This window comes from Jaculus jaculus, chromosome 1 (assembly GCF_020740685.1).
Source record: "Jaculus jaculus isolate mJacJac1 chromosome 1, mJacJac1.mat.Y.cur, whole genome shotgun sequence".
NCBI lineage: Eukaryota > Metazoa > Chordata > Mammalia > Rodentia > Dipodidae > Jaculus > Jaculus jaculus.
Genome location: NC_059102.1, coordinates 146,995,936 through 147,018,751, shown reverse-complemented (window position 1 = coordinate 147,018,751; position 22,816 = coordinate 146,995,936). Strand labels below are relative to the sequence as shown.

At 42.3% G+C, this 22,816-nt stretch overlaps 1 protein-coding gene across 1 annotated transcript in view; it reads left to right on the top strand.

Moving 5' to 3' along the window:
• Ddx31 (DEAD-box helicase 31) overlaps window positions 1-22,816 on the top strand; it is an 81,622-nt gene that overhangs the window by 6,376 nt on the left and 52,430 nt on the right. Inside the window, exons 5-13 of the mRNA XM_004653833.2 lie at window positions 1,245-1,315; window positions 2,281-2,345; window positions 11,742-11,786; window positions 14,162-14,203; window positions 14,968-15,032; window positions 18,395-18,514; window positions 18,641-18,747; window positions 19,965-20,203; window positions 20,713-20,889. Coding sequence (XP_004653890.1) covers window positions 1,245-1,315; window positions 2,281-2,345; window positions 11,742-11,786; window positions 14,162-14,203; window positions 14,968-15,032; window positions 18,395-18,514; window positions 18,641-18,747; window positions 19,965-20,203; window positions 20,713-20,889 — 931 coding nt within the window. The remainder of the gene's footprint in view (window positions 1-1,244; window positions 1,316-2,280; window positions 2,346-11,741; window positions 11,787-14,161; window positions 14,204-14,967; window positions 15,033-18,394; window positions 18,515-18,640; window positions 18,748-19,964; window positions 20,204-20,712; window positions 20,890-22,816) is intronic.

Sequence of the window (22,816 nt, the reverse complement as noted above, 5' to 3'; positions counted from 1 at the left end):
GGGCTCCCCGCCTGCTGAACATCCATTGCTGTGTTTGCTTGGCTGTCATCTATAAGAAATAGCTGTTCTCTGCTTCACTGGAAATAACTGGTCATGACATGTCTAAGTATTAAGAGTGAGGTCAACCAGAAATACAGGAGCAAATCACTTCTTGTGTATAATTATGTACTGAAAAAATATTTTAAATTTATTTTTAAAATATTTTTATTAAGTATTTCAATATATGAACATGCTGTAATTTGATCATATTCCCCTCTCATTACCCTCTTGTCCCTCTATCCCTACCCGTTCCACCAAGCATCCTCTTCTTTCCAAGTATTAATTCTTCTGTTTAGATGTCTCATTGTTTTTGTCTTCTTACATCTCCTCTGTCAAAATATTCATGGACTTAAAATTGTGCAGGTCTTGTGGGGGTAGCAATAACCATGGAAGTCATTGAATGTACCAGTCAGTTCTTGTCTGGAGAATAGTGAAAAAGTATTTTAAACGTTTGCTACATTGGTGACTCCTGAGAACTAGAATACAGAACTAAGAGGGCTTTTAATGTATGTATTTCTGTATGCTTTTATAATGGTCACTTTTTGCTTTTATAAGTGAAAAAGAGTACTAAAGAAAAAGGAGCCACCAGATTTTTCTGTTTTGTTTGTTTTCGTTTTTGAGACAGGGTCTTATAATCCAAGCTAGCTTTGAATTTATGATATTTCTGCCTCAGCTTCCCAAGTGCTGGCATTATAGGCATGTGCCACCATGGGTCTCTTTGTTTGTTTTGTCAGCAGTTGGGGTGTGTGTGTGTGGGGGGGTGTGTGGGTGGGTGTTTAATGTACTTGTACACACATTCTTCAATGTCTGTGACAGTCTGGAGTGTTGCTGCTGCTGCTGTCTAGAGCTGCAAGCTTCCTCTTGCCCTTCTGTTTGTGTCCTAGAGTCTGTGTGAAGACCAGAGAACATGTGGTGCACTCTTCTAGTAATTCTAATTTGTTGTTATGCTGTCTAATTTTTTTGAAAAATTAGTTTATATAATGTCAACTCTCTGGCTTTCTTCAAGCTTTAAGCCACATTCCAAAAATTTGTCCTAATCAGAATTTTCTCAATACTTTCACTGCATATTTAGTGAACTTTTGAGGGGGCTGTTGGGAGGCAAAGCCAAACCTGGGCCATTTGCATGTCAAGTACCCAGTGTCTTTGGCTCCTTCACTTGAAGGAGCCATAGTAAAGATGAGATGTCTTCTTTGTTTTGGTCCCAGTGTTCAGAAGCAAAGTATCCCTGTGCTGCTGGAAGGCAGAGATGCCCTTGTGCGTTCCCAAACGGGCTCAGGTCAGTCACTGTTTTCCTCTGTACCCTTTGTCCTGTGGCACCCAGGCCCATGGTCATGAAGTAGATTCTGAAGGAGGTTATCTGGTAGAGCAGCTGTTTCACCTTGTATAGGGGAGGGTGGCCATGCTCACTTTATTTTTATTTTTATTTTTTTAAATTTATTTGAGAAAGTGGCAGTGAGAGAATGGATATGCCAGGGCCTTCAGCCACTGCAAATGAACTCCATACACATGTGCTACCTTGTGCATCTGGCTTACTTGGGTCTTCAGGAATTGAACCTGGGTCCTTTAGCTTTGTGGGCAAGTGCCCTATCTGCTAAGCCATCTCTCTATTCCCCATGTTCACTTTTGATGAGAGGTCCAAATTTGTTCACAGAGTAGAAGGGAAGGGAGGTGATGGTGCTTTGGTCAAGAATGATCAGCAGGAAGTGGAGCTCTGCTGTTTCCTAGGCATCAATTCCAGAGCTTTAACAGGCTCCACCATCTGTGGCCAGAGTTGCCTTTGGTTGGGGGTGACTGAAAACATTCTAACCTGAGCACAGTCAACATTTCAGGGATAGACCACTGTCTACCTGGACCACTCTGCTGACCTACTTTGCCCTCCTGCCAGGCATGTCAAGGAGGGTGGAACCCAGCATACAGCCATGCAGATAGACTGTTTCCCTGACCACCGCAGATCATCACAAAAATGAAGGAGGACTTCAAAGCAAGCACTCCTAGCTTCCCGAGACTGAGCTTGGTGTAGTTTGGGGAATATTATTAGCTTCCTTGTGGATGGGCAAAGGAGCTGAAGCTTCATGGTTGTTCGAAATACTGAATATATATAGCAAAATTAGGTGTGGTAGCAGATGGGAGAGGTACATCTCACCTCTCTTGGATGTAGAATGTGGAGCTTACCTTCTAGATATAGCACTATCCAAGGCAGAGCCTGTTTTTGTCTTAACTGCTTTTATACTCTTTTTAAAGGTAAAACTCTTGCCTATTGCATTCCCGTGGTCCAGTCCCTTCAAGCATTGGAGTCAAAAATACAGGTGAGCATAAAAAGTGTTTGTCTGTTGCTGTCAGGCTGGACTGTAGCAGTAGTAGGTCTTAAAGGGTCTGTCGTCACTTCCATTGTTTCCGTAGTCAAGACAAGTGTGTGTTGAAAGACCATGCCAAGAGCGGAGCAGAGTGAGCACACTTCTCAGTTGTTGTGGGGAGTGGGCGGGAGCATCAGTAAAGCACTTCTAGCCTGCTGGGTAGCCACTGCTCTCTACACGTACCTCTTTGAATCTTTGCCACTCTCTGCCCACCAAGTTGTAGGTATTACTGTTAGCACAGTTTTACAGAGAGAAACAGGTATAGGAAAGAAAAATAACTAAGACTGCAGCAAGTACCATTTCATTTAGATTACTACATACCTCCTGTGTGGTTCCAGAGAGGAAGCTTTGCCAGCAGTGCTGTGATTTGTGGTGAAGGTTCATTGCTGGTTCTTGTCCTTTGTAGGGGCCTTCCCTCTATGTCTTCCACACTATCTGGCACTGGACCGCTTATGAAATTAGTGCTAGGTAACTATCCCAAGATGGTTAGACTTGCACCAGTCCATCTATGCTCTTGTTTTGGGTTTCTGTTATAAATCATGTGGAGTTAAATTTCAATCTTCTTTTATAAGTGTCAATATATTACTTTTGACCAGAAGGCAGAACTTTATATTTAAAATGCCTATTACCCAACAATAGTAGGTATGAAAATAAGTATCATTAGTGGGTTTGGTGATTATGCTGGCCACATTTTTAGCATTATCTAGAATTATCTGTAGTTGCGAATTATAATTAATGCCTGGGCCAAAGTGGCCAAAATTAGATTCTGAAGAAGGCTAATTAGCTGCCATGAGTTACGGGCTTAGACTTAACCTTAAACCCCAGCCAAGGCTTCTACAGATGCAGCCCTAGTAACTCTCAGTTGAAAGAAAACAGTGAGATCACTTAGGGCATGGCGTTAGTGCACAATGACAACCGTTTCTCAGTTTAGACATGCAGAATTTTGTCACATCTACCTGCACTCTGAATGGCAGTCAATGGTGGTATTGTATTTGTCCATGGACTATAAAACAAGGGTCCAAATTGATTAAATTATTGAATAAGCAAATGGGACAGAGGAGAAGCCCTTGCTTGCAGTAGGATCCAATAAGTAGGGGTAAAAGTAGAAATTCAACATTTGGCAGGTGCTGCAGTACTTCTGTTTTTGGCATGAGGCTAAAGTGAATGGATAGCAGTGTGATGAGAACCAGGACACATATTCTGAAGTCTCCACATGAGGTACTTTTTAATGAAAAGGAATGAAAGCAAGTAGGCCTAGCCAGCACCTCTTACCACGGGGTCAAAGTTGGCATCACTAGTCTTAAGATGTCATTTTATTTGCCTCCTAAGAAGGATGCACTGTTTCTGTGGTTTTCTTGCCAAAAATGAATGTAATCTATAAAAAGCATCGGGCAAACCTAGATTGAAGGATGCTGTGCAGAATAGCTGTCCAGTTATCTTTGAAAGTACTGGGGTTGTAAGAAACATTTTGAAGAGCCACACAGATTGAAAGAGACAAAGGAGACTGACAGCAAGATATACTTGGTCCTGCACTGGAATCTAGCGGGAAAGAGGAAAATTTGTAGGTTGGTTGATAGACTTTAAATAAAGTATGTAGATTTAAAAACATTGAGTCTGTTCATATCCTGGGTTTGATGATTATCCTGTGGTTTGGTTTCTATTGCTAATGTGTGGAAACTGGGGGAATCATGTAGGGAATTCCTTGTATAATTTTTCCAACCTAAAAATGAATAGATTAAAAAATTTACAATCAATTGAAAAAACCCCTATACAATAATTCAAATGATAGTACTCTGTATAACCATTTAAGGTGGTGATTCTTTAAATTACTGTTTGCGAACTTAAGTATTCTTGCTGTGTTCGTTGAAGAAATGCAGGTTGCATAACTGTATACTGTGACTCTAGTTTTGTGGGTTTTCTCCCCCCACCCTCCTTTTTTGAGGTAGGGACCCACACTAGCCCAGGCTGACCTGGTGTTCACTATTTAGTCTCAGGGTGGCTTTGAACTCACAGTGATCCTCCTACCTCTGCCTCCTGAATGCTGGGATTAAAGGTGTCTCCCCTTTTTGTCTTTTGAGACAGGGTCTCATGTGGTTCCGGCTGGTCTTGTGCTCCTGATCTTCCTGCTTCCCCCTCCCAAGTACTGGGTTATAGTGTGCACCACCATGCCTTCCTTAGCAGATTGTTAATAGTGTTTTTCTCTGAGGTGGAAAAGTGAAAGATAATTCATGTAAAATGCATAGCATTGTCCCAGGCACATTGAGAAGGATAAATGTGGTTTACTACACATGCCAGTAAAGGATGTTTTTCTTAAAACAAGTTGCAAAGTTTGAGAGTGCTCACTGCAGCGAATCTACAGTTGTAGCCAGTTCTCAGTACTGGGTGAACTGAAGGCAAGGGATTAGAGATATTCATACATAGCAGGTGGGTGGCATGCTGGAAAGCTGTGCTCAGATCCTCAGTCTGTGGTTAATTTATTTATTTAATTTTATTATTATTATTATTATTATTATTATTATTTGGTACTAGGGATTGAACCAGGGTCTTGTGCATGCTCAGCACCCATTCTGCCATAACACCCACCCCACCCTAAAGGCAGGTCCTTTCATCCCTTTGTGCCTTAGTGTCTTTACCTGTAACACCAAAACCCTAGTAGTGTCTGTCTCCTCAGTGTGTCAGGATAAAGTGAGAGGTGCACAGTTAAGTGTTGAGACCTGGTATCTAGATTTAATCACTAGATAGCCATCAACACTGTCATGTGGTTACTTTTTTAAAAATTTGTGTTTGTTTGTTGTGTATGTATATTCATGTGTTTGAGTACAGGCACACAGGATCAAAGGACCATCTCAGGTGCCGTCTTCACCTTCCATCCTTGCTTGAGGCAAGATCTCTGTGTCATTGCATATGTCAAACTAGCTGGCCCACAAGCTTTCGGGTTTTTCCTACCTCTGCTTCTCATCTCCATATAGGCACACTGGGATTACAAACGCTGTGCTACCATGCCTGGCTCAAGTTATTACACAGTGCAGCAAACATTTTATCTAGTGGTCTGTTTCCTCAGCCTGCAGGTGGCCACTTTGAAGGGCAGTAGTTTGATTTGTTTATATTTAGAACCATTAACAAGCCATGTGGTTTTATATTTATTTGCTCAGGTATTTTTTTTTTAACTAATGTATCATCCTATTAAAGATTTGAATGTTTTCCAGGTATGGTGGCACACTTCTTGAATCCCAGCACTTGGGAGGCAGAAGCAGGAGGATGGTTAGAAGGCAGATATATAATGAGTAATTGTGTTTTGTTTTGAGGCAGGAACTCAGTTTAGTCCAGGTTGACTTGGAACTCACTTTTTTTGAATGATGTAAAGTGATTTGACCTGTGTGACTCTTACCTGGGGCAGCAGCACGTTCTGCCATGGTTTGGAATAAGAGTGGGTGGCCACTCTGTATTCAATTTCCTTCAGATACAGCACATCCATCCTGCTTCACTTACTCTTATCCTGTCATGAATTGATTTTTCTTTCCTTGGTGTAGTAATACCCTTCGAAATGTCAGAATCTCCTAACATAACAGGCGGCACGTTAATCCCGTTGTACTCACATGTTTGCTATTCCTTGCTTGGGCTTCCATGTAGTCTCACAGAGTTGGCGTTGAGTACAGACTACTCCGGTTCAATTTCTAAATCCTTTTCTCCTCCTGGGTAAATGTTTCCTATGCAAAACATGAGAGCCATATTCATAATTGAATTTGCTGCTGAGTCTGCCCTTAGCTTCTGCTCAATAGTGTTTGAATTTATTCATCTACACTCCCTCTAAACAGTTCATGTGCAAGAAAGGCAACTTTGATTGCAGTGTTCGTCAGATTACTTTGGTGTCTTTGATCGTTATTGTTTTGACACATATATAAAACATTAAAACAAGAGTACCAAGGATATGTAAAGTGAAAACGAAGTCATTTTCTCCTTCCCTTAAGACTCAGTACGCCTCTCAGGATGCCAGTCTCTAGCATCTCCGCTGAGGGATGGTCTCATCCAGTCAAGCAAATACAAGGCTGCACATTCCTCTTCCCTTACGGGAAGTTTTTGTTTATTTTCTTATATTGTGTTAGGCCATATCTCTAAATGATTACTTGTTAATGATGTTATGTACCTTGCTTTATTTTATTTATTTACTTGTGTATGTATTTACGTACATGCGTGTTCATGTGCATGCAGATGTGCACATGCCACAGCAAACATGTGGAGTTCAGAGGACAACTTTTGGGTTCTATCTACCTCATTTGAAGCCAAGTTTCTTGTTCTGGATTCTGGCTCTGCAGTTCTTTGCTGCTGTTACCATGAGCTTCTGGGAAATTCTCTGTCTCTGCCTCCGATCCCATCAGTGTCGGTGTGCTGAGATTACAGAAGCCTGCCACACCTTCTAGATTGTTACATCGGGGTCTGGGGATTGAGCTTGAGTATTCCAGTTTATGTGGCAGGCCATCTCCCTAGTCCCTTGGTTTGGTTTTGGTCATCCCTACTTGTAGTCCAGGCTGGCTTCAAACTGGCACACCTGTATTGAGATTATAAATATGTTGTACTGTATGTGTTTTGGGGGGGAGGTCTTTCTTATGTGTGTCATGCTGTGTTTGTTTGTTTGTTTGTTTGTTTTTGTTTTTAAGGCAGGGTCTCACTTAGCTCAGGCTGGCCTTAAACTCACAAACTCACAATGTCCCCCAGGGTGACCTTGAGTTCCTGTATCTCCTCGGTATTGGGATTACAAGAGTAAGTCCATACCCAGCTAATCTGTTCTTCTTAGTGGCTGCCTAGTATCCCATTATATGTGTGTCCCATAACTTACTGAGCCAGTTCCATTTTTGGTTGATGGAGTTTTATAATGTCTATGATTTTGCTGCAAACAAGGCTATTAAAAATGATACGGCTGGGCCTTTAATCCCAGCACCAGGGAGGCAAAGTAGGAGGATCGCCAAGAGTTCGAGGCCACCCTGAGACTACAAAGTGAATTCCAGCTCATCCTGAGCTAGAGTGAGACCCTACCTTGAAAAACCAAAAAAAAAAAAAACAAAAACAAAAAACCCCGTAGTATTCTATAGCTTCTTTATACATGTGTATGTATGTAGTAAAATTTCCTTTATGAGGAATTTGTGGGTTTATTTATTTATTTATTTTTAATTTTTATTAGAATCTGTGGTTTTATTTTTATAACTAATGTCAAAGTCTGTGTTCAGGGATTTCAGTGTGCATTCCTGCCAGAAGTGTGATGTGTGCTTTATGTCCTCCCTCATCAACATGTTCAGTTGTTTTTTTATTTATTTTTAAATTTTATTTATTATTTAATTGACAACTTCCATGGTTGTAAAAAAATATCCCAGGGTAATTCCCTCCCTCCACCCATTTCCCCTTTGAAACTCCATTCTCCATAATATCCCCTCCCCCTCACAATGAGTTTCTCTTTTATTTTGCTGTCATGATCTTTTCCTCCTATTATGATGGTCTTGTGTATGTAGTGTCAGGCAATGTGAGGGCATGGATATTCAGGCCATTTTGTGTCTGGAGGAGCACAATGTAAGGAGTCCTACCCTTCCTTTGGCTCATACATTCTTTCTGCCACCTCTTTTGCAGTGGACCCTGAGCCAAGGAAGGTGTAATAGAGATATTTCAGTGCTGAGCACTCCTCTGTTACTTCTCAGCACCATGGTACCTTCTGAGTCAACCCAAGGTCACTGCCATCTGAAAAGAGAAGGTTCTCTAACCAAAAGTGAGATTGGCATTAATAGATGGGTATGAACATTAAGGGAAGTACTTACTGGGCAGTTTGGTGAGCATAGTATTATGCTTTTAGCCAGACACCAGCAGACATTACACCTCTAGGGCTCATGAGTACCCCTGTTGTAGGTTTTCAGTATCAGGGATATGTTCCCTCCCATGGAGTGGGCCTCGAGTCAAATTAGAGGGTGGTTGGTTTCCCCCATAACAGACGTGCCACTATTGCACCCATTGGCTCATTTGGCCTGGCTGGCCAAATATAAGGCTTGCAGTGTCCACTGTTGGTTATCTTCACTGGTGATTTCTCTCTCTCCCATTGAACTGCATGCAGAATTGCTTCTTCCAGCTTTCTGTCAGCTGGTCTACATGGAGGAGATTTTCAGCTCAGCTCCAGCAGGATTTCTCAGTGACCTTGCAGCCCAAATATGTGGATTCTTCAGCAATAGGGTCTTACATCTATTCCTGGTGGGAAACCAAGGGCCTCAGCAATGACTGTAATGTTTTGGGGGCATCAGGGACCTCCCTGGCCAACAACTCACTGGAAGGCATCCCATCCCTGGCACTGAAAATTTTCTTATAACAACCTATGGCTCCTGTGTGTTGCATTGTCCAAAAATGTAGGTTTCCATATGACTTACATCGTCTGAGATTTTGATTAGCCCTCCCTCCACTTTTCCTTTACTCAGTCTCTTCCCCTGACCTCACTTGGACCTTTTCACCCCCATTAATCTATTCTTCTACTTACATATATATAATACCATCCTATTAAGTACCCCCTCCCTCCCTTTCTATTCCCTTTATATCTCCTTTCTAGCTTACTGGCCTCTGCTACTGAGTTTTCTTCCTACTCACTCAGAAGTCCAATCATTTGTAACAAGGATTCACATTTGAGAGAGAACATGTAACGCTTGGCTTTCTGGGCCTGGGTTGCCTCCCTTAGTATAATTCTTTCCAGATCCATCTATCGGTTGTTTTTTTAAATTCTTACTCATTTTTTTTTATTTTTATGAATGTGTACATGTGCCTGTGTATTTCACCAGATGCGTGTACCTTTTTTTAAAAAAGTTTTATTTATTTGAGAGTAACAGAGAGAGAAAGAGGTAGAGAGAGAGAGAGAGAGAGAGAGAATGGGCACGCCAGGGCCTCCAGCCACTGCAAATGAACTCCAGATACATGAGCCACCTTGTGCATCTAGCTTACGTGGGTCGTGGGGAATCAAGCCTCTAACTGTAAGGTCCTTAGACTTCACAGGCAAGTACTTAACCACTGAGCCATCTCTCCAGACCCATGTGTACCTTTTGTGTCTAGCTTTGCATGGGTGTTGGGAATTAAACCCAGATTAGCAGGTTTTGCATGCAAGTACCTTTAGCCATGGAGCCATCTGTACAAAGTATAGCTAAGCTGAATTTGGTGGCTCACACCTATAGTCTTAGTACTGAAGAGGCTGAGATAGGATCACTATGAATTCAAGGCCAGCCTAGACTAGATTGTAACCCTGCCTCAATTAAAAAAAAAAAAAATCCATCCCAGCACTTGGGAGGCAGAGATAGGAGGATCACCATGAGTTTGAGGCCACTCTGAGACTACACAGTGAATTCCAAGTCAGCCTGAGCTAGAGTGAGACCCTACCTTGAAAAAACAAACAACAATAACAACAAAACAAAAAAGAATTCAATTCAAGGACTTTTTTTTAAAAGTTTGAGATTCAGAGAGAAAGAAAAAATATGAATGAGCATGCTGGGGCCTCTTGCCTCGGCAAATGAACTTCAGAGACGTGGGCTACTTTGTGTGTATCTAGCTTTATATGGGTACTAAGTTATTGAATTCAGTCCAACAGGCTTTGCAAGCAAGAGCTTTTAATCACTGAACTATCTCCCCAGCCCAGTGTCATGAGAGTGATTTGTTTAGTTTTTTGTGTCTTACCCCTACCTACCCCAACAGATAGGGTCTCACTCTGTAGCCCCAGGCTGGTCTGGAACTCTCTGTGATCCTTCCATCTCAGCCTTCTGAGAGCTAAGAATAAAGGCATGTATCACCTTCTCTGGATTCTCAATGAAATTTTGAAAAATCCCCCTTTTCTCTGTTGATACAAAATGCCCCTTATGATTATTTCTATATCCCTGTGTATGATTTCATTCACTATTATAATCTCTATACACCAGTATTATTACTCTTATTACTATTGTTATTTTTGTTTTTATTTGTTTTTCAAGGTAGGGTCTCACTCTGGCTCAGGCTGGAACCTGAAATTCACTCTGTAGTCTTAGGGTGGGCTGGAACTGTCGGCGATCCTCCTACCTCTGCCTCCCGAGTGCTGGGATTAAAGGCATGTGCCACCACACCCAGCTCAACACGGGAATTTTTTTTCATAAATATCTTAATCAATTTTGTACTTTTTTGGGGGGTTGTTTCAAGGAAGGGGTCTCTCTCTAGCTCAGGCTGACCTTAAATTCCTTGCCATTCTCCTATCTCAGCCTCCCCAGTGGTGGGATCAAAGGTATGTGCCACCATGCCCAATAATTTTGTACATTTTTATATTTACATTGACATCAGTTTATATATGGTCATGTATGCTTTTATATGCATACTTGTGTGTATGCACCCATCCTTTGTGACATTTTGTTAGCATTGCATTTATAGATTCATTTAGGAAGAATTAACTGTAATACTGAATCTTCTCCAAAAATATGGTTCATCTTTGCATTATTTCAAATATTATGTTCCTCTGATGAAAATAATAAAAATTTTACAAAATGAGACAGGCTCTCCCTGTATCTAATCCAGCCTGGCCCACAGATAGGAAACCCTCTGCCCTAGTCTCCTAAGTGCTGGGATTATATGCGTGCCTCCTTGGATGATGTGCACTGTTACATTTTGTGTTTTACCTTTCTCATTGCCATTGTAAGGGTGAAAGTTTTTTTTCATTGTTTTCTGACTTTCTGTTCTGGACGGTTACTGATTTTTATGGTTCATTGGTTGGTTTGTTTAGAGACTGGGTTTTGATACATATCCTGGCTTGCCTGGAACTTGCTTTGTAGACTAGACTGGCTTCAAACTTCTAGCAGTCCTCCTACCTCTTTCCCTCAAATGTGGAGATTACATTACACCCAGCTTAGATATTGATTTTTGTACATTCATTTTGCCTTCAGTTACTGATCTGAAATACCTTATTTATAATTTTCAGCTGATTCTCTTGGTTCCCCCCCCCCCAGAATAAAATAACAATATCTGCTAATGATGGTAATCTTGACATCTACTTTCTAATCCAGTACATAATGTCCTATAATTTTGAGGAGAAGGCAGGTAACATTATTGTCTCATCCCTGTCTTTGATGAGAATGTTTCTGCTACGTAAGTGCCTACCTATAAGTCCTGTCAGTCTGGAATAGGGTGTTCATTAGTCCCACTAATGGTATTTTGTTGTTATTGTTTGAGACAGGGTCTCATGTAACCCAGGCTGGCCTCAAACTCACTATGTAGCTGAGGCTAGCCTTAAACTCCTGATCCTCCTGCCTAAGTGCCCGGGATTATAGGTATGAACCATCATTCTGGTGCTCTATTTATGGCATTTCTTTGCTCTGTCAACAGCGCAGTGATGGCCCCTATGCCCTGGTCCTGGTGCCCACAAGGGAGGTAAGCATCTAGGTAACGTGTGTGTAAGGCCAGTGCACGCTTTCAGTAACAGCTGGCTGACTTCAAGTGGCTTCACCATTCTTGTCCTACTAAACATGACTGCTTAACATCTTCTGCCCAAGAACCAGCCACCCAGCTGGCTCCTATCAAGGAGAAAACTCTGCATGCTCCTTGAAAATCATCAGCTAAGTATGGAAAAACACTTCCCTGTTGTCTAAAAACCTAATAACACTTAAATTTATGTTTCTCTAGAAGGAATATAAACTATTAAAGTAATTAGGAAACAAGTGTTTGGCTCTGAAAATGAACCTTTTTCCTTTTTTTTTTTTTTTTTTTTTAATGTGAGGTAGGGTTTCACACTAGCCCAAGCTGACCTGGATTACTCTGTAGTTCCAGGCTGGCCTTGAACTCACAGTGATCCTCCTACCTCTGCCTCCCAAGAACTGGGATTAAAGGGGTACACCACCATGCGCGGCCACCTTTTCCATTTTTTTCTAAATACTTTTATATATTTATTTGCAAGTAGAGAGGGATGGATAAGAGATAGAGAAAATGAGTGTGCCAGGACCTCCAGCCATTGCAAACAAACTCCAGGTGCATGCACCACTTTATGCATCTGGCTTTACATGGGTACTGGGGAATTGAACCTAAGTCATTAGGTTTTGCAGGCAGGCGCTTTAGTCGTGAACCTTCTATTATCCAGCCTACCTTTTTCTTTTCTTTTCTTTTCTTTTCTTTTCTTTTCTTTTCTTTTTGTTTTGTTTTGGTTTTTTTGAGGGTTTCACTCTGGCTCGGGCTCTCCTGGAATTCACTATGTAGTCTCAGGGTGGCCTCGAACTCACAGCGATCCTCCTACCTCTGCCTCCCGAGTGCTGGGATTAAAGGCATGCGCCACCACGCTCTGCTTACCTTTTTCATTTTTTAAGAAGCCATTGCTACTAAAAATTTTACTTATTCCTGAAAGTTAAGTTCCTTAATGTTTTGCTGCTTTCTCAATAGAATCTATTCTATGTGATTTGTGTTATTTGCCCACTAGGGCAGATTCAGATTGCAGTGTCCATTTTTTGTACCAGATGCTAGTCGATTCCTCAGGTAACTGACCTTGGAGATGAAAATTTCAGGTTGGCCTTTTCTATGGCCTGCAATGATGTCTGATCTTCTGTGTATGAGCATTCACAGAGGCTGTGTTTTAGGTTTTTTTTCCAATTTATTTATTTATTTATTTGTAAGTAGAGAGAGAGTGAGAATGAGAATGGCCTTGTCAGAGCCTCTAGCTGCTGTATACAAACTCCAGATGCATGTGCCACTTTGTACATCTGGTTTCCATCTGCTGCATACAAACTCCAGATGCGTGTGCCACTTTGTACACCTGGCTTTGTGTGGGTGCTAGGGAACTGAACCCCAGGTCGTTGTGCTCTGCAGCTCTCCAGCCCCTGCTTTCCTTCCTTCCTTTCTTTCTTTCTTTTTTTTTTTTTTTTTTGTTTGTTTCTTTCTTTCTTTCTTTCTTTCGAGGTAGGATCTCACTCTAACCCACACTGACCTGGAATTCACTATGTACTCTCAGGGTGACCTCGAACTCACCATGATCCTCCTCCCTCTGCCTCCTGAGTGCTGGGGTAAAATGAGTGCGCCACCATGCCTGGCTGTTTAAGTATTTACAGCAGCAAAATTGCTGCTTCTCTAGGATGCTGCAAGCATAGTAAATACATGGAAATCATGTGTGTCCTTGAAGGGATTCCAGGATTTTGTAGAGGCTGTGTTGATGTGTAGGTTGTAACCTACATTAATTTTCACTTTTCTGGTTACCCTTGCTGGTTTTGTTTGTAAATTTGGGGATGACTACCTGCCAGTCTTTCCATACCCTGGCAGTCTTAGGAAGCAGCATGTTTCCTTAAAGTGAGTTCCCAAGGCTAGCCTGTTGAACTGCCTTTCTAGTGTACCTTTTTCAGTATATTACCCTAACAAAGTTCCCATGTCTAGCCCACTGCACTGTTCTTCCCCCCTTTCCAGTATTTGATATTCTTTTTCTAAGGAAAGCCAAGTTCAAGGTAACTTTGTTTTGTTTCCTTCCATCTTTGTGCATCATAGATTTGAGCTTTTCTGAGATAGTTTGGGAATTTGAGCCAGCAGAGGGAGCACAAATCACTATTTTTGTCCATGTCCAAGAAATAGATGTGGTATCTTCACCCTAATCCCCAAACCAACCAGTTTAAAAACAGTATTTTCAGGGTAGGTTCCATGTGTAAGATTATTTTTTCTTAAGTCTTAACTTGTCCAAGATTAATCCTAATCACTTTAGGTAACCTTTAATATAATTGTGGAACAGAAACAAAGGATCTTTCTCATTGTCTACAATTTTTTTTCAATATTTACAGTTGGCTCTACAAAGCTATAATACCATCCAGAAACTGCTCAAGGTAAGGCAGACCACCAGTTTTGTTTTATGTTTTCCTTTCTGACATTTGGAGAAAAAATTAAGACCATGTAATTTTTATTGTCAAGGAGATAGGCATTCTTTTATTTCCCTATATGTCTGCTTTTTATAACAATACATTGTCAGTTTTTACTGAACCAAACCTTCATGACTATTGATTTTTAACTTACTAAATTACCAGTGTTTCCTGGAGTCTCAAGTCTGTAGCCTATGTACTCTCATCAGGTAGCAAGCTGCATATTGAGACTCCACAGGTTCAGCCTCTGCTGATCCAAGGGGAAGTAGGAAAAAGCTGTGGACAGGTATTCTTTAAGAAAGAGGAGAGAGAAGGTTATAGAACCAAAGCCTGGCAACCCACCAAAATTAGGTCATGAATTGTTCTGTCTTTTCTTGGATCTGGTAGGGAGAGTATTGCTTGAACTTAAGATAAACCCCTACCCACCACCACCAAAGAGAATGTACTTAGGGACCTTTGTTTTCCCTTTCAACTCGATAACACCAAACAGTGAAGATCTTGAAATCATTCTAAATCTTACACTTCTGGCAGCACTGGGAGCTGCTGTAACATAGCTATAATCCCAATGCTGCTAATTCTAACCTGGGCTGGTCAGTGCCCAGAAACTATATCTGCACAGTAATGCCTCATAAGGCAGGAAGCTTGTGTCTTCCCCCTCTACCCTGCTTAAGGCCTAGGAACTCCCAGGAAATCGGGCTTTGTGTTGATTGTGCCCTGTTGCTCTTGTGTAGCCGTTCACCTGGATTGTGCCAGGAGTGTTGATGGGTGGAGAGAAGCGGAAATCAGAAAAAGCCAGGTAAGAGGAGATGGGTTTGTTCATTTCTTTTGGTTTCTCTTTGTCCTATTTGGTTCAGCAAGATTTGATCCTTAATCTTGAGAGATCCTATTCTCTGCCTCCTGCTCCCTGCACACTGGGACAAAGTCAGAGGTCACCTCTGGGTGGTACTCTTTTAAAAATATTTTTTTAAATTGACAACTTCCATAATTATAAACAATATCCCATGATAATTCCCTCCCTCCCCCCCACTTTCCCCTTTGAAGCTCCACTCACCATTGTATCCCCTCCCCTTCTCAATCATTCTCTCTTTTATTTTGATGTCATGATCTTTTCCTCCTCTTATGATGGTCTTGTGTAGGTAGTGTCCCGCACTGTGAGCTCATGGATATCCAGGCCATTTTGTGTCTGGAGGAGCACGTTGTAAGGAGTCCTACCCTTCCTTTGGCTCTTACATTCTTTTCACCACCTCTTCCGCGATGGATCCTGAGCCTTAGAAGGTGTGATCGAGATGTTACTCAGTACTCCAGTCACTTCTTTCCAGCACCACAATGCCTTCTGAGTCATCTCAAGGTCACTGCCATCTAAAAAGAGGAGGTTCTCTAATCAAAAGTGAGAGTGGCATTAATATATGGGTATGAGCCTTAAGAAGAGTGCTTACTGGGCAGTTTGGTGAGCATAGCATATGCTTTTAGCCAGACAGCAGCAGACAGTACACTCCTAGGGCTCATGACTACCCCTAGGTTTTCAGTATCAGGGATATATTCCATCCCATGGAGCAGGCCTCCAGTCAGATCAGAGGGCGATTGGTTTCTGCCATAACAGATGTACCACTATTGCACCCATTGGCTTATTTGGCCTGGCTGGCCAAATATAAGGCTTGCAGTGTCCACTGTTGGGTATCTTCATTGGTGATTTCCCTCTCTCCCAGTGAACTGCATGCAGCATGGTTTTTTCCAGCTTTCTGTCAGCTGGTCTACATGGAGGAGGTTTTCAGCTTAGCTCCAGCAGTGTTTCTTAGTGACCTTGCAGCCCAAGCAATAGGGTCTTATCATCTGCTCCTGGTGGGAAACCAAGGGCCTTGACAATAACCTGTAATGTTTGGAAGCATCAGGGAACTCATTGGAAGGTATCCCATCCCTGGCACTGAAAATTTTCTTGTAACAGTCAGTGGCTCCTTTGCGTTCCATTGTCCAAAAATGTAGGTTTTCATATGTCTTATTTGCATCCTCTTAGATTTGATTAGCCCTCCCTCCACCTTTCCTTACTCAATCTCTTCCTCTGTGGATAGTGCTCTTTTTTGACATACTGGGGAACCTGCACACAAGTTCCCTCCTGATGTGGTTAGTATCAGTGCTATTAGTCAGTTTTGCCTACCTACCAGGCCATGGCTTGGGGTATACCCCTGCATGTGGCTCCCTTTCATGTACACTGAGAGCTTGGGCTTACTGTTTTAATTTATAAAAACAAGATGATAGCTGGGTATGGTGGCTTGTACTTAGAATCCTAGACCTTGGGAGCTGAAGGCCAGAGAATCAGGAGCTCAGGACAGTAATGTGAACTACAAGTGGAACATATCCATATATACAATATGTAGGCTTACACGATGCTTAGCAGCTTCTCAATGCAATAAGTCCTCCTTCTCCACTAGAACTTGTAGAGGTCAGTATTGGAGCATTGGCATGGCTGGTAAATCCCAAATGTTCTGCATTCTTTTAAAAAATACTTAGTAGTTACACTCAACTCTGCATGTAGCTTGTGACTGAAGGGTAAATATAAAACTTGACAATTAAGTGTTGGTTGTGATGAGACTCAGCTAAAAATAACAATGTAAGTAGCATGATACATACAGTATAGAATTTCATTTTCCTTCACATTCGAAAGTCCGAGTCACAGGCTAAGGCTGACTGACATGGTGTTCCTTCCCTGTTTGTGCTCTTGAGGAATGCTTCAATTTTCAATGTTACCTTCTACTTTTGGGTAGTTGTTGGACCTGCAGCCATTACATTTTGTTACAAAAATCATCATAGCTCCTTTCTCCAAAGATCCTTGTGTGATTTGTACGTTTTTTATTCCATTGCTAAAACATAAGTATATTACCATACTTTACTAAAGAGAAAATAAGAAAATTATCCAGGTTCATTTTCTTAATATTTTTTGACAGTTTCATCCATGTATACAATGCATTTTCATCCCCTCATTATGCTCTCTCTTTCCCCTTTTACTCCCAGTAAAGGCCTTCTTCCCATTAAATCCCTATTCTATTTCTATACCTTATTTCTTTTTTTGAACCACAGATTTAAATTAGAAGTACTTGCATAATCATGAGTGGGAGGTTATTTACTGGAGAATGGGCACTACAGAATATGACTTCTCTTTTCCTAGTAATCATCAGTTTCCACTGTTCACTCTGGGAGATGTGGGGGCTCATGGTCCCTTCCCTTGTCTATAAGACAATGACAGGTCAGTTATATACAGGAAACCTGTCCACCTTGAGTCTAAGAGTACAGTGGATTTGTCATATCCAGAACATAGCATTCTACAACCCCACTTCTTATCTTCCTGTTCTTAAATTCTTTCATTCTGTTCCTCAGTGAGTTTCTCTGAGCCTTGAAGGATGTGGGCATAGATGTCTTGTTTAGGGCTGAGCACAAACTCGTCACTTACTCGTGGTAACTTTGTCACTGGTGGATCTCTGGGATCACCTCTACCCTTTGCATAAAGAAACTTCTGTGTTCGAGGCTGCGAGTAGTACCATTCCATGGGAACAAACAGATACTCAGATAATAGTTTGACATGCTATCCAATTAGTATAACCACAATATTGGGTCCTTCTTAGGGCCTAAGGCCTGGGTCCTTAGCCGTAGACATTTGGCCAAATTTATAGTACTGGGCCTCTTTCCAGGTATAATTTTGTTAATTCCCTTTACTATAGAATAATGGGATAGTAGTTGGGAAACAAGGAGCCACATTTAAGCTCACTTTATCAAAGTTACCCAAAGGGTTTAATATTAGAAAAACATCCTAATAATTAGACTACATTAACTAATGAAGTTCCCTGGCATGGACTCCTTTAAGAACTAGTTAGATGACCATCTACCTAGAATGTTCTAGGAAGATTCAGACAAAAGACATTGGGTTATATACCTTAAAAATGCCTTCTAAAGTCAAACTTTGATGATTTAATGTAGTTTTACATTTCCGTCATGGAACTCACAGAAGTGGGAAGCTCACTGGCTCCTCACTGTTGTGCAGTGACTTCTGGCTGTGAACATTTGTGTTGTACACAAAATGAACCCATCTCCTTTGCCTTTTTTCCTATGTTTTTGGTTGCTTCAGTCCTATTGGATTTACTTTCTTTTATGATATGTGATTTTAAACAGACTCCGCAAAGGAATAAATATCCTTATCTCAACTCCTGGACGCCTGGTGGATCATATAAAATCTACAAAGAACATTCACTTCAGCCGGATACAGTGGCTGATTTTGGATGAAGCAGACAGGTAAGCAGACAGATGTTTGGGAGGCACAGAAGGTGGGAGAAAAGGGATGTCCTGCCATCTTCATGGTACCCCTGTGGCCCCTTAGTGTCACATTTAATCTTTAAAGTCCTTCTCTTACAATCACAGGATCTTGGATATGGGTTTTGAGAAGGACATCACAGTGATCCTGAATGCCATAAATGCTGAGTGTCAGAAACGGCAGAATGTCCTGCTTTCAGCAACACTCACAGAAGGTAAGCTGAGGACCCTTGGGCCTGGCATCATTGCTGCTCAGCCTCAGTGAGGGAGCCAGCAGGGATACTCTTGGTAGTCTGCCTGTTCCTTTAGTTTTGCTCAGCCCCATCGTCTGGGAAGGGAGGAAGAGAATAACAAGGCCCAGACTCAGGTCATTGCAGTGGGAGAGGGCTACTGGGCAGGTTGTCTACCACCAACCTGGCAGTTCTGTAAGTGTTAGATGGCATTTGGGAGACATAGCAGGCATTGCTCTGTAGATAGTGGCCTCTCCTTATATGACTTGTAGTGTACTTGTCTTCCCCTTTTACTCATTAAAAACATGTATCCCCAGGAATGGGGAGATGGCTTATTGGTTAAAGGCTGTTGCTTGCAAAGCCCGTCAATCCAAGTTTGATCCCTCCCTGAAGCCAAATGCAAAGTAGTACATGCATCTGTGATCCCAGTATGTCTAGACAACAGGAGGCAGAGTTAGGAGAATCCAAAGCTCACAGGCCAGCTAAACTTGTATTCACTTGCAGTAGCAAGATACCCTATCTCAAAGAAGGTGGAAGAAGACACCCCCATACATACAGACATAAATAAATTTTAAACATACTTATTCCCTATCTCCTTTCTGACTCCCACCCTCCACATAATAGAAATTCTTCTGTTTTATAGATGGAAAAACTAAGGCTTGGAAAATTTGAAGCAATTTCACTCACATAGTGAGTGGTATGTGGATTCTACCACCAGTGTCATGGCCTCATGTCTGGTTTACTTGGTTAATGGACCCACAGCATGGTCTACATGGCCATATACCATTCACATGACTTCTACACTATCTTCTAAGGAACATCAGTTTTGAGAGGCAATGAAAAATGGGTTATGTGATCAAACAAGTGACCCACACTCTTCTTGCCCTTGGAAGATTCATAGTGCACATGAACGTGGTGCAGACCTTTAAAAGGCCTGCAGTTAAGAAGCCTGGGAAATCATTTAATCTGAGGCTTTGTTACTTGATCAGAGATCTGGAAGGTGTGGGACAGATATCTGTTGACTCCTTTGGGTGGTCTTCCATAGAAGAGCATAAAAAGCTGGAGCATGGTGGGTTGTTAGGCCAGAGACTACTGCACCAGAGTGGCAGTTGGCAGGTCAGTGCTGGACTTACCTCATAAACCTGAGTGGTGCTATGGGATGCATGTGACTCTGTCCTTTGTCCTTTTTTATTCTTATCAAGGTGTAACACGGCTGGCTGATATCAGTTTGCAAGACCCAGTGAGTATTTCTGTGCTAGACAAAAACGATGACCAGTCCGACCCAGAGGATTCAGAAGACCCAGAGGACATTGATTTTCCACTAGCTAGTAACCAGCTAGATAGCTTCGCGATACCAGAGAGTCTCGACCAACTTGTGACATTGGTTCCCAGCAAGCTGCGCCTTGTCTGCCTAGCGGCCTTCATACTGCAGAAGTGCAAGGTAGGACTGGCCTAGACCTGCCTGGCCCAGGGATGTAACAAGTGCTTTGTTTGTGCCAGACCATGATAGCAGTGAGTTGAGGCTCCAAGAAAATGGGAAAATTTTCTAGTTTGAGTCTTGAGTTTATGACTCTGACTGGGGGCTAGTGGTGGAGCTTCAAGTTATGCACACCTAGGTTGCCACTAAGTTTTGCCAGGGATAGCTCACCTAAAGTACATTTGTTTTCTTTTTTGTTTTATTTTCCAGGTAGGGTCTCACTGTATCCTAGGCTGACATGGACTCAGTAGTTCCAGGCTGGCCTCAAACTCCTACCTCTGCTTCCCAGTACTGGAATTAAAGGCATGCACCACCTACCTGGCTTTGTTTTTCTTTTTGATGTTAGAGCTTTGTCATTTTTCTTATCCCTATGTGTGAATGGGACCAGTGTGGTCATGGACTTTAGAGAAATACTTATTATGATATCACCTGAGCTTACCAGCTTATGCTTACTTCCTCCTTTGTTTCTGTAGTTTGAAAAGGACCAGAAGATCATTGTCTTTTTCTCCAGTTGTGAACTGGTGGAGTTCCACTACACACTCTTCCTTCACACCCTGATGAGCAGCTTAGGGGCCTCTGATGCAGGGCTGCTGCCATCTGCCTCCTCGTCATTGAAATTCCTGCGGCTACATGGAGGCATGGAGCAGGAGGTAAGCCTACCCTGCCCCATACGCCTTTGGGCCTGGTGAACACAAAGCAAGGCCGAGTCCTCTCCCACTTAGCACTGCGTTCATTACTCAAGTTCCACAGACCAGAGATGAGGGAGCCACTGGAATGAAAGGGAAGCCACATTGCCGTGTGGATGTGGGCAAGGAGTCTATTGTTCGTGAGGGTCCCTGCTCCAGAGTCTGCCTCTTCCACCTGAGAGCTCACAGGCCTGCTTGGCCTGACTCTACCTCCACCAGCTGCTACCGCAACAGAGTAGCACTAAGTAGCTGGCACCAGGGAGGGCTTTTGCCTTTTTAGTACCCAGTGTGTAATTAGGGCTTGATGTCTTCAAATTAAGAGCATTAATGGAGCTAAATTGTGGATCCCATATGGTACTGCTGAGCACGGCTGCTGTCATTGTCAACAAGACACAGCGCTGTACTCTGTGAACACTTTGGGTTGAGAGAGGGCACTGCGCACCAAAAGGCTTGGGTCCGGGTCTTCCTCTGCAGGGACCCTTGTGTTCCTGAAGAAGATATCTCCCCACCCCCTGCACCCCACTTCTAGGAGTTTGTTATAGTCACTGCACAACTCTCAGCCATGCCATCCTCATAGGAAGTCAGGCAGAGTGTGGGAGGCAGGTCACCCCGCAGGAACTGGAAAAGGAAGGACAATATACAGGCTTGGAAGTAGGCGCCATTTTGTCCTTGAGGAGAGGTTACCAGGCAGCTTAGAAAGAAAGTGGAAGAAAACTGTCAGTCAGTCACTTCCACTAGGATATGTTAGAGCTGAGGGATGTTGGAGGTGTGAGCCAGCCCAAACAAGTCCAGTCCCTCCCTGTTCTGTTTTTAGTAAATGAGATTGAGAAGGCCCAGAAAAGCGACCTTGCTGAAGGTTACTTGTGACATAGTTGGGCCACCAAGTATACAGAAGTTCCAGAATATTACAGCCTTTGTGAATGCTATCTGCTGTTTTACACTTTTAGCTTTCGATTAGTTGAGTCTTGGTTTCATTCTTTACTGTTGGTGGTGGTTTAGAATTTTGATTTTAGCTTGATTATTAATCCTCTGGGTCTCTGCTCATCAGAGACATGCTTCAAGGTGCATCAGAGGATGAAATAGTTAATGTGGACTTGTAGACACTTGGGATTTTAGTACTGCAAAAGATCCACTAGTGAAATGATTTCAGACCATCCATCTTGCATCATGGTGGGGTATTAGTCCAGCCTAGTGTGCCATCTGGGGGAAGACTGCTTGTGTGGTCCTGGTTCTGTCACTTCAGATAAGTACTGAACTCCTCTGTGCACCTGCTTCCATGTCTCTAAAATGGGGTGATGATAGTAGTAGGTAGGATGGTCTATTCACTGAGATAATGCTGATGGCCCTTAGTGTGGTGCTGGCTCATAGTAAGTGCTCAGTAAACATCCTGTGCTGTTAATACTGGTTTTCTCTTTGTCAAGGCCTGTTGAGCTTCCCTTGCAGCTTAGTAATTATTATTTATTCACAGCCTCCTCATGCCTTAAGAAGAGGGCAGGAGGCAGTAGTATCCCTGTCTCTTGTCTTATAAGTCTTAGGTTACATGTGTCTTATTCCACATTAAAGTGAAACAATCCTGATCCCAGTCACATCTCCCTGGAGTACCCCAAGACCTGAGAATGGTTTCCCAAATGATTAGAGAGGTCGATGTTGTGAGAAGATGTAATAGTTGTGGTGAAAGCCCAAATTTAGTAGATTTTTTCCTCACCTTGCCATCTGAATGCATTCTGTCCAATCTAGCCCAAGCTGACCTGCAACTCATTCAGGCTGCAAACTCAGTAATCCTCCTACCTCCACCTCCTGAATGCTGGGATTAAAGGCATGAGCCACCATGCCCTGCTTCAATTTTTAAGATGGTTTACAAGTTTTTAGGACTTTCTGGCTTTGATTACAA